Source organism: Hyperoodon ampullatus (assembly GCF_949752795.1).
Source record: "Hyperoodon ampullatus genome assembly, chromosome: 6".
Taxonomy (NCBI): domain Eukaryota; kingdom Metazoa; phylum Chordata; class Mammalia; order Artiodactyla; family Ziphiidae; genus Hyperoodon; species Hyperoodon ampullatus.
Genome location: NC_136919.1, coordinates 103,022,484 through 103,039,119, shown reverse-complemented (window position 1 = coordinate 103,039,119; position 16,636 = coordinate 103,022,484). Strand labels below are relative to the sequence as shown.

General features: G+C 42.3%; 1 protein-coding gene across 1 annotated transcript in view; it reads right to left on the bottom strand.

Moving 5' to 3' along the window:
- LOC307054859 (spermatogenesis-associated protein 31D1-like) overlaps positions 1–16,636 on the bottom strand; it is a gene marked incomplete at both ends in the record, with an annotated part of 34,162 nt that overhangs the window by 1,916 nt on the left and 15,610 nt on the right. The window contains 7 exon segments of the mRNA XM_079706731.1: positions 2–1,030; positions 1,312–1,372; positions 1,949–1,994; positions 2,742–2,896; positions 2,899–2,992; positions 5,176–5,244; positions 6,570–6,750. Of these exon segments, the coding sequence (XP_079562857.1) occupies positions 2–1,030; positions 1,312–1,372; positions 1,949–1,994; positions 2,742–2,896; positions 2,899–2,992; positions 5,176–5,244; positions 6,570–6,750 (1,635 nt within the window).

Here is a 16,636-nt window from a genome sequence, read left to right as displayed (position 1 = left end):
GTTTGTCACAGAAAGAAGCAATGTTTGCTTGATAGCATGCCATGAATTACGCACAGTCTCAGGGAGCCGACCCTCATTTATTTCCTCCAACTTCTTGCTCAAATGTACTTTTAGGACATTTTCAAGTTGTCTCCGACTTAGACTCTTTGCTGACACCCTTGAATTTTTCTCTGAGAGACTCACCATCTGACTGTTTAGGCCTTTCTCAGAGTCATACCCCAGATCCTTACCTGAAGAGCTCTTTGGGTCATTCAACAGGTGATCTTTTGGGCCATTCTCTAGGCTGTGTCCCAGATCTTTCCCCACATCTTCCTCTAGCTGGAACATTACACCAGGGCTTTCTGGAAGTGAGTTCTCAGGAACAGGCTTCAGTAAGATGGCAATTGATTTAGATTGAGTGACAGATAAAGTGCAGTCTGGCTGTGGTGAAACAGACAGAGCTGGTGGTGCATGATGACAAGCAAAAGAATCGGGGTGATTCATTGCCTGGGACAAATCTGATAAGGGGTTGATATCTTGGGAAAGGGTCGGGTCAAGAGAGAAAACGGTATCCGGAGACAGAGTGGCCTCTCGTGGGAGAACACGACCTGCTGTCTGAGTGTCATGTGGTAGGAGACGGGGAAAGGCAAGGGGTTGGGGTGGGGAATAGTCCACAGGGAATTTGGAATCCAAGGAAGGAAAAGGCTCTGGTGCCAGAGAATGACCCAATGGGGAGGGTGAAAAAGAATCAACTAAGGGGGTCATTGGGTTAGGGGAGAGAACGGAGGGGGGCAGTGGGGAAGGCTCAAGCAGAGAGGCTGGTGTTAGGTCCCTTGGAGGGACTGTTGAGAAGGCAGGGGACAGAGTAAATGATGACTCAGTCACAGAAGCTGTGGAAGCCAACGGGGACACAGAGGAAGTAGAATCTTCCAGGGCCTCTGGGAGTAGCAGCCGACTGACCTCAGCAGTTGCATTATTACACACCTCACAGAAGGGGTCTGGACATAAGAGTTGATGCAAGTGGGTGGTGTCATCGTGCCGGCCCAGGGCGCTGCAGAAGACAGGAAGTACAAAGATGCAACCAGGACCAGAACAAGGAAAGGGGGACCTGCTGGCCTGGCAGGGGTGGGGTCACTGGAAGCCTGCTGCCCCTTCACATTGCTCCGCCACATCCATGCGTTCACAACATGCTAAATAGCGCTCACCTCAAGGCCTTCATCACATACTCATTCCTATGCTACCCCCTGCCATGACTACAGCAGGTTGCACTGAATCCCTGGAATTGCATAGAACATGCTAAGGTGGGATCAGGAAAGAAGGGGGAAGAGTCACCTTTTCAGAATAGAAATCAGCTGTGTTTTCTCCTCTGTTTCTCTCTGGTGACATCTCCAACCTGAGAAACCAGGAGAGTGGGTTATATGTAATGAAGGTAGAAGCATAGGTATAATAAAGGAGTCCCCTTATGGGAAACCCTTGGGATATTAGACTCTGAAAGGCCCAAGAATTAGTAGATGAGGTCAAATGGTCAATGATATTAACATGTGTATGTTGCTTCTTGTAAAGTACTTTCACATGCATTTTATCTCATGTGATGCTCAAAACCACCATGTGAAGCCCAGAGATCAGTGTTGCCTTAGAGAGGGATCTGATCATCCAGGAAGTCAAAGGACTTTTACAAAGTCAGGACACAGAAGTTCTGACTCTTGACATCTCACCTGGCCACCTGTTGGGAAACACCCATTGTCCAGGTCCATCACTGCTTCATGCCCAGCGATGAGCAGAGCAGGGAATCTGAGAAGTGTCTCAGGCTCTGACTGCCTTCCCACAAGCCTCTCCTCTGAGAACTCTGGTCTCTGAGAGAAACTGTACCTAGCAGTTGACATCCTCAGAGATCAGGGACCTTGGATCTCATGGAAAAGGCAGGAACGGTCACCCTTGGAGAGTTCAGGTGGGATAGGCAGAACCTTACCTTTTGGTGTTCCACCTTTCCTTCTCCTCTTGGCTCTGCCCTGATGCTGAGAACAAAAGAAAAGAATGAAGGGCTGGGGCTCATTTCTCTCACTCTTCTCTAGGAAACTCAGATATTCATTATCCATGAATAATATGACTCTATTTTAATTAACAGAACTTTATGTTCCTTCTTTTTATCAATTTTAAAGGTTTAAAATGCTTTCAATTTTTTTCTTCTTTGACAAACTCAAAGAAGGACTTTCGACTATGAGGTCCACACTTGATATTCTCAGTCAGAAGTCATCTGCCCAAGGAGGGCCTAGCATCTGAGGCCAACAGTCACGTCCATGTCCCTCAGATAGGACCCTGTATCCTGGAGCTCAGGCTCCAGCCTACGGTCAGAGGCTCAGCATTGCTGCTCTGATCAGCCCAGCACAAAGGAAGGCTTTGTCGAGTGATGCCTGACTTGAGAATGTGAGGCATGATCAAGCAATGGGGAACTCTGTTCTCCTGCAGAGATCCCAAACTCTCTAAATAACCCAACCCAGGGCCACAGAATTACTGTTTGGGATTTTATCCTGGAGTCCTCCAAACACTCAGATGGACCATGGGCTTCAACTGGAAGCCTTGGTCCCCCCTGAACCCCTAGCCCTGCCTGGCTTCTTTCCCTAGGAGGGTGATGTTCTCTCCTCTCCTTGAACTTCCCATCTTAGGTGTCTCTCTGAGCCAACCAAACTCATTTTAAAATGTGGGAATAGAAATGGAAACAACAATAAAGAATCTCCATTGGGGGCTCACCCAGGGCTGCTTACCTTTCGGATGTCTTTGGTTTTACTAAAGATAGATGAAAATGGCAAGCGCACCAGGTACCACAGGAACAGAAAAAGCAACCCCAACCCGCACGGGACGACGAGGTTTTGGTCAATATCCAAGGATGTTGAGTCACAGCTCGGACATGGGTCAGTAAGCTGTTCAAAAATGAGAGAACGCTCCATTTTCTGAATTCCGTTTTCTGAATCACAAGGCTGCTTGAAGTTACTGAAGTTATCGAGCAGTCCCAGGCCTGCATCACAGAGCACTGAAGAGTCACAAAGGGTTTCTGAGTGTGGGGGAGGGGACAACATGGAGAGGGTGTGTCCACAGCCCCTCCCCCACCCACCAGTCCAGCAACCCCTTCCGCCCCTGCTGGGCCTTCCAGGTCCCTCTGCCCTACCCTGCCATCCTATTTTCCAACTCCATCCTTTCATGGTTTCATATATTTACAGTAATGAAATTTTCTGCTTGTCCCATCTGTAACCCAGATACTACCTGGGTCCCCTCTACTGTTTGATAGAAACTTGACTTGGGTCTCACCAATTCCACTGCCTTAAGTGTCTGAAATACTGTCTGGAATTTTTGCTTGTACCCACACATTTATACTCAGGATCATATATGTCCTTAAATCCATCTTTCCTATAGAGTCTTTTCACTACACAAACCCAGTTCTAAAGAACTTAAAAGTTCTTTTATCCAGTTTTGTGAATGTTGAATAGGGAATTTTGCTTTTTGTTGCAGTCAGCCGTTACCATCTTCAGTCAGAGGGGCTGACTCAAATAATTAAAATGAAGAATTCATTATTCAACATTCACAAAACTAAAGTTACTATAAAATAAATGTAAATAAACTTTCACGAGATCTTGAGGATAAGTGTGTAGCACTTATTTTTCTGAAGTTAGTGAAGCTTAAACTGCATAAAGACTTTTAGGACATGCTACACACACACACACACACACACACACCCTTTGACAAACCAATCTGGTATTTTCAAATCTAAGAATAAAGTGTTTTCTCATTTTATTCCAATCTTCCATCTTTTGTTTTGACCCTACTTCTTCCTACTCTACCTAAAATACAGACAGTCCCTGACTAGGGGACATCAATTTTCGAACATGTGCACAAATCCCTGTCCTAGTCAGTTTGGGCTGCCGTAACAAAACACCATAGACTGGGTGCTTAAACAACAAACACTTATTTCTCATAGTTCTGGAGGCTGGGAAGTCCGAAATGAAGGCAACAGCAGATTCTGTGTCTGGTGAGACCTACTTCCTGGTTCGTAAACAGCTGTCTTCTCCCAGCAACCCTGCAGAAAAAGTGGGTGAGAGAGCTCTGTAAGGTCTCTTCTATAAGAGCATTAATTCCATTCATGAAGGCTCCACTGTTATGACCTAATCACCTCCCAAAGGCCCCATCTCCTAGTACTATGATATCATATTGGCCTTAGGGTTTCAACATATGAGTTTGGTAGGACACAAATATTCTGTCCATAACACTACCCAAAGGCTGTGCTAAGCCCTCTGGTGGCACGGTGGGACCCAGGAATGTCAAAGCCTTAGAGAAGAATCGAGTCTTGAGCAGCCTTACCTGATTATCCTTGTGGGCCCTGTAAATATAATCTTTTCTTAAGTGTGCCTTGCCACAAAGGTTGAGAAGCTCTGCTCTATATAATCATCCCCATAAATGTTTGAAAATCAACTACCTGCCATGCTTTTTTTCAGGCTCCTCTTGTCAGGTTTAAATAATCCCAGTATTTCCCTCCCCTCTTCCTATATCTTCCTTTCTAAACTCTTTATCTTCATGACAGCTGTTCTCTGAACTGTCTCCTAATTTCTCATGTCTTTCTTAAACTGTGATGCCCTTTATTTGACACCCATGGCCTAGCACAGTTACTTGATCTCCTGTGAAAGGGTTAGACAGCCTTCAAACCCACAGAGTCTTCTTTCAATTATGCAGGAAAAGGTAACCTACCCTGAGGATCAAATCTGCCAAGAGGCACCACTTCTTCCTGACCTTGATATGCAACCTCAGCCAAGTTTTCATTTAATAAATATTTACTGCTGGAAACTAGGAGACACAAGTACCTGTAAGTCGCAGGCTCTGTCCTTAAGGACCTCATGGTGCAGTTTTAGGGGCAAGCCCTACACAGGTCAAGAGTTACATAACCTCACAGGAGAGGTCCCCCATGGCATTTGTGAATTGGCAAGTGATCTCTGGAATAGATCAGAGAAGGGACAGATGCTATGGGTGATAACTGCTCAGACATTTTATGCTCCTTAGGAAGGTATCCCTGCATGCCTCTCCAATTTTCTGATACAAATTAACGATTCTTGGAGAAGATGGTTAAAGAAGAGCTTTTCTCTTTTAAAAGGGCACATGTTGGCTAGGTATCCTTACATACATACATGTGTGTGCCTTGCGTGTAAAACTTACAAGAAGTTTCAATAAAAAGGCTTTTCCCAAAATGTTAATAAGATTCCTTTTCAGAACCTGGTAGAGCTCCTTCAAAATTGAAAGAAACAAAGGACTAAATGTACAGCACTTTTTTTTTTCTTTTTTTTTTCTTTTTGTACCAACCACAAATAAACTCCATTGGTATTTTTAGTAGGAGAAGTTCACAGCACTTATCCTTCCTAGACTAACATCAATGATAAATTATAAATTTATTTGTCTGATTTATAAAACATTTTGCTTTCAGCGATCTCAGTGGATTTTCACAAACATCCTGTGATGTAAACAGTACAGGTATTATTGTGCCCATTTTATCAGTAAATAAAACTGAAGTTCAGAGACGGGAAGAAACTTCCTTAGATCGTTCAGCAAGTAAGTAGTAGAGCCCTGCCTACTAAATTCCTCACATTCTCAATGTTACTATTTTAAACAATATAAATAAGTGACTTCTTAAAAAGTATGCCCTGGTACTAAAATTAAAGTGGTTATGTGATTGAGAATATTCACTTTATCCATTAAATGAGGCCAAATTTGGGAAGTAAAGAAAAGCTATTTTTGGCATCCTATCACCTCTTAGGTACCTTTTCCTTTTCATTCTCAGCACCAGTATCGTGATAAGTTTTCTCTATTGCCCTCTTAAAACCTACTTTCAAGAACTCTATTACATATGATTCTCAGTAAGGTATAAATCAATAATAAAAGTCTAAAATGTCATCCCTCCCAGGAACACATGTCACACATTTTACATATATCTAACCCCAAAGCCTTGTAATAAAGCTCTCACCAGAGCATTTCAGGCAGCCATCCTGAGGTGGCAGTGGTGGCTTTCAGTAGAGTGAGATCTTCTCCTCTCTGCCCAATGACATCTTCCCAGTTGACCTTCGTCACTACACAGAAGTCTGGTCCCAGATTTCAGGCTGCACATGGTTATATTATCCCCAAGAAAGAGTATTTTCCAAAAGCTCTACTAGAATAGTACGCTGCCTATTGGAGGAGACTCAGTAGGGATAAGTCGTTCGTCTAGGATTGTCACATGTCCTCAGTGCTCTCGCTCACATCCTGGCCACGGTCCCAGGGATGAGCCATGTAGAGGGAGCTTTTTTTAGGTTACCAAAAAGCCTGAAGAACAACAGATTCTAGAGTAGAATCCTTTAAAACTGAACGTAACACTGCCGCTTTAAGATGTTCTTCGTTCATACACACACCACACTTCCATTGAACTCTACCATGTAGTGTTTCTAGTAGAAATATCAAGAAAATAAGGCATTGCCTCTGCCCTCAGGCAGGTCATAGTTCAGTAAGTAAGGCCTGCAAACAACTATAATAAAGTGATATGAACTATAAAAGAAGTAGGAATAAGAACACAATGAAAACACAGATGAAAGAGCAATTAATTCTTCCGCCAGGAGGGAGACGAGAGAGAGGGAAAATTTCAGACGTGGTGCCAACTGAGATGGGCCTTGTGAGGTCACCCCCTCCTCCTCTCCGTCCTTGCCCTGGCCCTCTTCCTGTTCCTCACCCCCTTCCTCCTCACTCTCCTTTGCTTCTTTCTTTAGACTTTAATTTTTAGAGCAGTTGAAGGTTCACAGCAAAACTCAGCAGAAAACACAGAGCTCCCATATGCCATCTGACGCCCCCAACACCCCTCCACACACACACACAACCTCTCCCACTATCAACATCCAGCACCAGGACTTCCCTGGTGGTGCAGTGGTTACGCCTGCCAATGCAGGGGACATGGGTTCGATCCCTGGTCCGGGAAGACCCTACATGCCACGGAGCAGCTAAGCCTGTGCACCACAACTACTGAGGCAGTGCTCTAGAGCCTGTGAGCCACAACTGCTGAGCCCGCAAGCCATAACTACTGAAGCCCACGCACCTAGAGCCCGTGCTCTGCAACAAGAGAAGCCACTGCAATGAGAAGCCCATGCACCGCAACGAAGGGTAACCCCCGCTCACTGCAACTAGAGAAAGCCTGCGTGCAGCAAAGAAGACCCAACACAGCAGAAAGGAAGGAAAGGAAAGAAGGGAGGGAGGGAGGGAGGGAGGGAAGGAGGGAGGGAGGGAGGAAGGAAATTAAAAAAAAAATCCAGCACCAGAGTGGGACATTTGTTACAATCATACCTACATGGACACATCATTACCACCCAGAGCCCATAGTTTACATGAGTTAGACAAGTGTATAGTGACATGTATCCACCACTGTAGTATCACACAGAGTAGTTTCGCTGCCCTGGAAATCCTCTGTGCTCTGCCTCTTCACTGCATCCTCCACCCTAACCCCTGGCAACCACCAATCTTTTTACTGTCTCCAGTGTTTTGCCTTTTCCAGAATGTCATATAGTTGAAATCATACAGTGTGTAGGTAGCCTTTTCAGATTGGCTTCTTTCACTTAGTGATATGCATTTAAGGTTCCTGCATGTATTTTCATGGCTTAATAGCTCATTTTTTCAGTGCTGAATAAATACTATTCAGTTGTCTGGATGTACCACAGTTGATTTATCCATTCACCTTAGACATCTTGTTGCTTCCCAGTTTTGGCACCTATGAATAAAGCTCCTATAAACTCTTTTTCTTAAAAAAACACGTTGTTGAGGCATAATTCACATACCATATAATTCACCCATTAAAAGTGTACAGTTCAATGACTTTTAGTATATTCACAATGTTGTGCATCCATCACTACAATCAATTTGGGAACATTTTCATCACTCTAGAAAAGAAACTCTGTTCCCCCTAGCCTTCACCCTTCGATCTCATCACTCTCCCCAGCCCTAGGTTACCACGAATCGACTTTCTCTATAGATTTGTCAATTCCAGACATTCATATAAATGGAATTATACAATATGTGGCCTTTTATATCTGGCTTCTTTCACTTAGCATAATGTTTTCAAGGTTAGTCCATGTTGTTACATGTATCAGCACTTCACTTCTTTTCATGGCAAGTAATATTTCATTTTATGGATATACCACATTTTGTTTATACACTGATCAGCTGATGAACATTTGGTTTGTTTCCACTTTCAGCTATTATGAATAAAGCTGCTATGAACATCTGTGTACACATTTTGGTGCAGACATATGTTTTCATTTCTTGCTTATTCATTTTTGCAATAACTTAAAGTCACACTTTGTCTAAGTTTGTTGTTTTCTGAGATTTTGGTAATATAACCATATCAGACTCCCTATGAAATGAAAGCTTTGGAGTCTAAATGCAGTTTTTGTCAAATGTCTGGGTGCATCAATTTGCCCTCCTGCCAACACTCTCAAAATTAGCCCTTGAGTCAGCAGGAATGATGGTGATGCATAATGCTTAACATTTAAAAGTAATGAACACCTTATGTTCTCAAGTTCCTATTCTTAGAAAATCAGAGGAGGGCGTGGGAAGAGAAAGTGCAATCCAGCTAAAGTGAACATGAGCAAACCTATAACATATATAAAAGTGCATGTGTGGTCACACTAAAGCATTGGCCATGTGTCTGAGGATGAGAGTAGCAAAAAAAAAATAGGCTGAGAAAGAAGGGGACTCAACTGTGAATGACTTTGAATGATAGTTTAAGAAGCCTGAACTCTGGACCAAGGGAGTGGGAAGCTAAGGTTTTCATAACCAGAAGAATGGCATTCCCAGATCTCTGTTTTGGAAAGATGACTGGCAAGGTGACTGACAGTTAGGGGGAAACATGCAAATTATATCACATAGGACTCTTTCTCTTGCAGATGATAGAAAACCTAATGAATTCTAGCTTGAGCAAAATTTTTAATTTATTGGCTTCTATTTCTCTATAACACAGGAGCAGATTCAGTTTCTGACTTGCTACGTCTTGGTTCTGCTTTCTTGGTGTTGACTCATTCTCAAGCCACTTCTCTTATAGTCCCAAGGTGGCATCCAGCCAGGAAAAACAGAATTGTTGTCCCAGTTTCTCAACCAAAGTCCCAACATTCAAGTGACTGGGACCAGCTCAGGTCATAAGAACACCCATGAAATAGTTACTGGGAACCAGAGAATATTACTGGCCTAGTCTAGGTCAGTGCTACTCAAAGTGTGGTCCGTGGACCAATGCCTGTTTCCACATTTTTGTTACCATCTACAACAAGATAAGTTTAGACAATGGAATATTACTCAGCCATAAAAATAAACGAAATTGAGTTCTTTGTACTGAGGTGGGTGGACCTACAGTCTGTCATACGGAGTGAAGTAAGTCAGAAAGAGAAAAACAAATACCATATGCTAACACATAGATATGGAATCTAAACAAACAAAAATGGTTCTGAAGAACCTAGGGGCAGGACAGGAATAAAGACACAGAGAATGGACTTGAGGACACGGGGAGGGGGAAGGGTAAGCTGGAATGAAGTGAGAGAGTGGCATGGACATATATACACCAGCAAATGTAAAATAGATAGCTAGTGGGAAACAGCCGCATAGCACAGGGAGATGAGCTCGGTGCTTTGCGGCCACCTAGAGGGTTGGGATAGGGAGGGTGGGAGGGAGATGCCAGAGGGAGGAGATATGGGGATATATGTATATGTATAGCTGATTCACTTTGTTATACAGCAGAAACTAACACACCATTGTAAAGCAATTTTACTCCAATAAAGATGTTAAAAAAAAAGTATAGAAACTGAGGATGGTTAGAAACTTGTACTGCAATTTGAGAGAGTAATTAAATTTAATAATAAAAACTGAGGCTTATATTTTGTATGTCATAGTTCGTGTGTCATTTTTCCAGTGATTCATTTTTACTATATTTTATACAAGTACCAGTCCACAGTGGATGGGGGTGTGGGAGATGAAGCAAACTGGTCCTTCACCACAGATAGTCTGAGAAACCGTGGTCTCATATACATGGTCCACTGTGAAGCCTGCAGGTGAATCAACATTCTGGAAGCACACAGGGAAACTTTGGGGAGCTCTTTCCCCCTCGCCATGAAAGAAGGCAAAAATAAATGTCCACTATAATCGGGATCTTAGTTGGAGAGAGGAAGGACATTCCCAGACTTACTTTAGCTCTCTTATTTTCTCAAGCTTTTTTCCACATTGATCTGCCCTTTTTCAGAGTCCCTAGTAAGAATTTACTCTGCATAAGCTTTGGATATGGCCAGTTTAATAGGCTAAACATTACATGGGCATTCACCTACCTTGCCCATTAAAACTTTTATTACTAGAATCAAAGCATTTGAATGGCTCTCTTAAGCCATTAAGAGAAAAACAACTTTGAGCTAGACCAACACAAGGTAATTACTAAGCTGAGCGAAATTCCTCTGCCATGCTCTTGGCACTGAGGTATGGAAACTCTACAGCCCTATAAGAAGTCTGAAGGAAAAAAATGTTTTATACAAATTTCAAGGGTCTAAGTTTCTCATTAAAAGTACATTTTAGAAAGTTGTTTTAAGTTAACTTGCTAGGACAGTTGTACGGCAAGCAGACGGATGTAGCAATTTGTCAAACTGCAGCTTTCATCTCTCTTTTAAAATAATATGGAAACAATAAAAACACAATTAAAACTAAAATTAAAAAAGCATAATCTGAAAGAGTATTTTGATTTTTTTCTAATTAAAACTCTGCAATTAAAGTTTTGCTGGAGAACAACCTGTGTTTTTAATCTCACAAAGGGCTAATAAATGCACAGAATTTGAGATGTCTGCTAAAACTCAGAGCTGGAAGTGACCTTGGAGGACCTTCTAGTCTGGCTTTCTCATTTTACAAATTGGAAACTGAGGCCAGAGCAGGTTTATTTCTTTTTTCCTTAATCCTTTCTTTCGTGTGTGTGCATGTGTGTGTTTTCTCTTGGTGTCTGCACATAATTTAGTCACTCAATATAGGACTTTCTTCTTTCCAGTATGAAGACAAGGACTCAACAAACACCAAAGTTTATGCAGTACTACCTCGAAATCTGCAATTTTTGCCTAAGTGAACTTCACAAACCATTGAGATAGTAATGCATTTTTGTGAAAAACCAAATGGAAATACAGCATGTGCCTTCATGCCTTCTGCAATAAAATAAGCTGAATGTAACTTCAGTATTCTTTGGCGACCCCAGCTTAGTCTAATAAACAGCTGTGATACTGCAGAGGAGCAGGTGTAGGCGGTCTGGGACATGGACACAAATGTGCATTGTCTCCAGCAGTGCCCCACAAACCTGCTATCATTTTAAAAGTCCATCACCTGTATTTTAGGAGTTTACCTCTTTTTCATATAAACACAACAATTGTTTGTCAAATATACATACGCAGTGCAAAACCGACCTATGACAGAACTGCCTTTAGCAGGTCACAGGGCTACCCTAAAGAGTTAATGTAGTTTGGATCACTTTTATCCCCTCAGGGGGTGAGGGAACGACAGGAAGGAAATGGAATATAACAAATAATATAAGATTTGGTGGGTACTTAATTTGTGCCCCAAACTTTCTCTCATTTCATTTCTTAACTATCTTGTGAGAGAAGAAATATTTCTCTCACTCACAGATAACAAGACTGAGCCCCAGAAAGATTAAATAACTTGCCCAAGGCCATAAGAGCTAAAAAGTGAAAAAGTAAGGATTTGAACCAAGCTTGCTTTGGTCCCAGACGTGCGTCTTCAGTCCACACAATACTGTCTCAGAGAGTAGAGTCACTGGGTCTTGATCACTGACTTCATTTTAACATGCCAGGAGCTATATTTTGCTGTATAACAAACCACCCCAAAAATTAGTGGCTTAAAACAATGAACATTTTATTTGCTCATAATTCTGCAATCTGGGTTGGGCTTGGCTGGGTGACCCTTCTGTTGATCTTACTGATGGCTACTCACGTGGATTCATCCAGCTGGCAGGTCAGCAGGGTCCTGGGCTTGACTGAGACACTGGGATGGCCAGGCTTGTCTCTCAGGGCCTCTCCCTCTTATGTGGCTTTTCTGACAGCCTCTCCACATAGCTCCAGCAGGCTAACAGAATTCTTATAAAGCAGATCATGGCTCTGAAGAGAACAAAAGCAGAACTTCTTAAGGCTTGGAACAAGAACTGATAGAGCATCACTCTGCCACTTCCAGTTAATTAAAATAAGTCATACTCCCAACTCAGGTTCTAAGAAAGAGGACTACACAGAGGCAAATACTGGGAGATCACGGGAGGCCAACAATGTAACAGTGGTCGCTATACTCTTCTTGAACTGTGGCACAATCAACTGTAAAAGTTGCTGTTTCTTCTATACCGTCCATTTTTCTTATGTCCAGTTTTTCACTCTTTTCCTGTTTGTTTCTCCACTTTCTCCTACCATTTCTTAGCTTTTCTGCATTGTAACTGGCCTTCCCTAGGCAGCCACAAATAAAGGATGCCTCTCCTTCAGAGCAGTGAACTGACCAATCGCATCTTGTCAACCCTTTTCTTCAGGTCATCAGTCTTTGCTAAAGTGTTCTACTGACAGAGGTTTCTTTGTCTAGGTTTTTGTTTCATTTTGCTTTGCTTTATAAACTGGGTTCAAAGCTGGAAGTCTAATTTAAAGGAAATAGGGCATTACTGCCTCAAGAAGCAACTTAAGTGAGTACATTTAAAAGCTTCACCCTTATAAATAAAATTTAGAATCTATCATACTCCTCTTCAGTTTTACCTGCAAGAAGCCAACATGTCCAGTTCAATGGCCAAGGCAACAAATCAATGTTTTATCATGTTTTACATGCTTTAAATTCCTTTAGCAGTCATTCACCAGGGCAGAGAAGGAAGAGAGGCCTGTAGGAATCAGATAACTTCCAGCATTACAGTTCTAGTTCACAGCAGGTTGCTTCTTACACATAGCTAAAATGAGATCAGATTAACTTTCCACTGAATCATTCAACCTGTCTGATCACTACTTTCTGCTGTCAGGAGAGCATTAATGTCAGCATTCAGCCTTTGCTCATCATGTGGGAGAAGGATGTGTGTAGGGGGTGGAGGGTGGCTTGGGCATGGCTGGGGGGAGGAATGAGGGACGGCTTCTTAGTAAGGTCTGAGAAAGAGGGAGGTTGCTTTATTTGTTGAGATGGGGTGATTCAACTCCCAAAGTGAATTCTGAGAGACAGCTGCACACAGAAGAGAGATGGTGATTAGGACTAATTATTGTTGTTGTAGATGTTTTGCATTTCTATAGCACTTTGTATTTACAAAGAATTTTGTAATCGCTTATTAACTTTCCTGCACCAGAACCTTGTGACATGGGCAACAGTACCACAGATGTTTGTATTTGTCTTCTGGGAAGAATTTTGAGCTGCTTTGGCCATATACGAGAACTAAGGAATCAAAATCCTTATTGCACCTCTTTTACTTCCTTTGTGACTTTGAGAATCCGAATAAGAAGAACTTGAACACTGTTTTATTCTCTAATTTTATTATGAAGAGTAACTCATGAAGATGGTTTAGTACTTTGCTAAATTAAAAAAGATATTATATATAGGTACATAATAACAACACTAACTTCTCAAAAATTGTTTTCTTCAGATTTTTAAAAAATAAAATTAATAATAGTGTCTATATCATATTTTTACATATCAAGTGTTTAGCATAGTGCCTAACGTATTTACCTAATGAGTGCTTAATACATGTTATCCATTATTAATACTGTAACAAGACCCAAGTAACATATGCATTCTTATTGCCTCCACTTGATTTCTTTCTTTCGTGTTCCTGTCTTTGGGTAAAGATGCATGCAGATGTACCTTCACTTATTCAGCAATATTTATTGAGTGACTACTGTTTATCAAGCATTGTTCTTGGAGCTAGGTATAGAGCGGTGAGCAGAAGAGGTGTGCCTGCTCGCATGAAGCTTATATTCTGGCAGGATGGGGAGGACTCACATCATTGTGGAGGAGGGACTTACATTCTAATGGGAGTTAGGCTGGGATAGAGAATAGAAGCATGATTAGGGTATGTTTAGAATATGTGTGGAAAAACTTGTTCCTGAAACATTTATATCAAAATAGTATTTTGTTATAGCAATAGGTTAAGTGTTTATGCTTAAGCTATTGATATAAAAGTATTTAAATATAGACTTGTTTATTTTATTTTAGGAAAAATATACTTAGGAATTTATAAAATATTGAAAGAAAATATTATTTTATTTATTATAATATAAATAATAATACCACCATACTGAAATTTTTTAAGATAGAAAAAGTATCTATAATTTCATTACAATATTATTCCTTTTAAGTCACCTGCTTCAACGTAGGAAAAATGGGCTCAGTTTCCTGACATTTGGGCATGCCTTGGAGCGGCAGACAGCTCAGTGGGATGGCAGCCGTGGGAAAGGATATCACCTAAAGGCATCCTGAACTCCCTTAGCCCAGAGCCTGCTTTGAAGGGATGAGGTAAAGGGAGAGGAATATTGGCCATGCTGAAAAAGAGCAGGTAAAGATGAGTAGACTGGATCAGAATTAAGTCCCTGGGACATGCCAGGTGCCAGAAGACCAGAGAGAAGGTTCTGGAGGTCGAGAGGAGCCCCAGGTTCTCACTGTTGCCTTCTCAACCTCAGGTGATTTCTGGGGAAACAGCTGCCCCTACCCTCGCAAGGTAAAGACTTCACACTTTTCTTTCTGTTAGGGTATTAGGGCTGTGGATTGACATGCAAGCCAGAGTCCTTGCTTAGATGACCCTGAAACGAGTTAATTTGGAGTTCCACAATCTGTGATTTTGGCCTCTTGCCCTCTTTTCGAGCTTCCACCAATGTCTTCTCAGTCTGGGTTCTTGCCTGGATACATCTAAATTTTGATGCAGTTTCCCAATTTATTCCTCACTCTTCGGACACTGAAATGAGTTGATGAACAACTTGTAGATTTTTTTTTTTTTTTTTTTTTTTTTTTAGTACGCGGGCCTCTCACTGCTGTGGCCTCTCCCATTGCAGAGCACAGGCTGTGGACGCGCAGGCTCAGCGGCCATGGCTCACGGGCCCAGCCGCTCCGCGGCATGTGGGATCTTCCCGGACCGGGGCACGAACCCGTGTCCCTGCATCGGCAGGCGGACTCTCAACCACTGCGCCTCCAGGGAAGCCCCAACTTGTAGATTTTTAAGGTCAGAATTAGAGTTATGGAATTGAAAAATATGCCCAAAAAGGTCATCTGGGAAGTTTCTCTCCATGTTCCTGACCCTGTCTGAAAAGTTTGTTTGTTTCTTTGTCCTGCTTAAAACTTTAGTTCTCTGACAGCAAGATTTCATAAAATGAGACCAACAGTCACACAGTCACCAACAGTCATACCAGAAATCTTCATGAATATCAGGAGTAAATGTCCCCAATTTTGATGGAAATGTGTTGGGGGCTCTTCTGCCTTCTTCTAGGCCCCTTCCTGAGACACTCCCTTGATTCTGCTCTGGGTGTGAGCACTAGCTGCAAAGCCCTTAAGCTTTCTTTATTCTGGACACTAGGCCCACTGGCTTCCTGGCACCTCCTTTAATGGTGCAGCCTCCATGCTTTGTCATTCTGTTGGAAAATCCTATAAGGTTTAGGAACAAGCGATGTTGTTTTAGGAGAAAACTCCCAAATGGTGTCTCTGATCTCAGGTTCCTTCTATGTTGCCAAAGGAAAAGTCAGCCAGGTCATCCGCTGACATGAAGAGACCCAGGCAGGAGTCCACAGCAGCACTTCAGTGCACTGAGAAACCTGCATAAACAGATGCCTTGTCCCAGGTGCTGAGAATTTAAACTTCAGGCTTGGATGAAGCTCCTAGACACATTAGGGAGACGACCAACAGTTTTTCTATTTTACATAGAAATGCTAATCTCACTTGCAGAAGAGAAGTACCAAAATAGTATTACGATTATAACAGTAGAAATGTAGGAGTGTGGAATTTGTAATGTTATAGACAAATCAAGCACGAAATGCAAATGCCACATCAGAGTGGGCTGTGTATCCAGATCTCAGCTGAAATTCTCGGAAAGGGTTACAATGGCTAACTAGTGCAGCTGACTAAAGGGCTACGATGTGAGGAGATGGAGTGGGTAAAAATAGGTGATGTAGAGAGAGGAGGAGGCAGTCTTAGGTTTGTGACATCTCCTCAGCTCTTCTGGGGAAGTTGTTCATAGATTTGAATATCTACAGTAATGAGTTCTCCCACTGAAATACATATACTTGAGAATTAATAACTGTTACTTGGGGGGATAATACAGACTGCTGCGTATGATGACGTGACAACTTGAAGACTTAGCACGTTTGGGCTTCTCTAACAATACCATAGACTGGGTGGCTTATAAATAGCAGGAATTATTTCTTTTGGCTCTGGAGGCTGGGAAGCCCAAATCAAGGTGCCAGTCAGTAGATTCAGTGTTTGGTGAGGACCCAGTTCCTGGTTCATAGATGGCCATCTTTTTGTTGCAATCTCAGATGGTGGAAAACAGAGGGGGAAGCAAGCTCTATCCTGACCCTTATAAGGGTACAATCCCATTCATGAGGGCTCCACCTCCATGACCTCATCTAATCCTAATTACCTCCCAAAGGCCCCA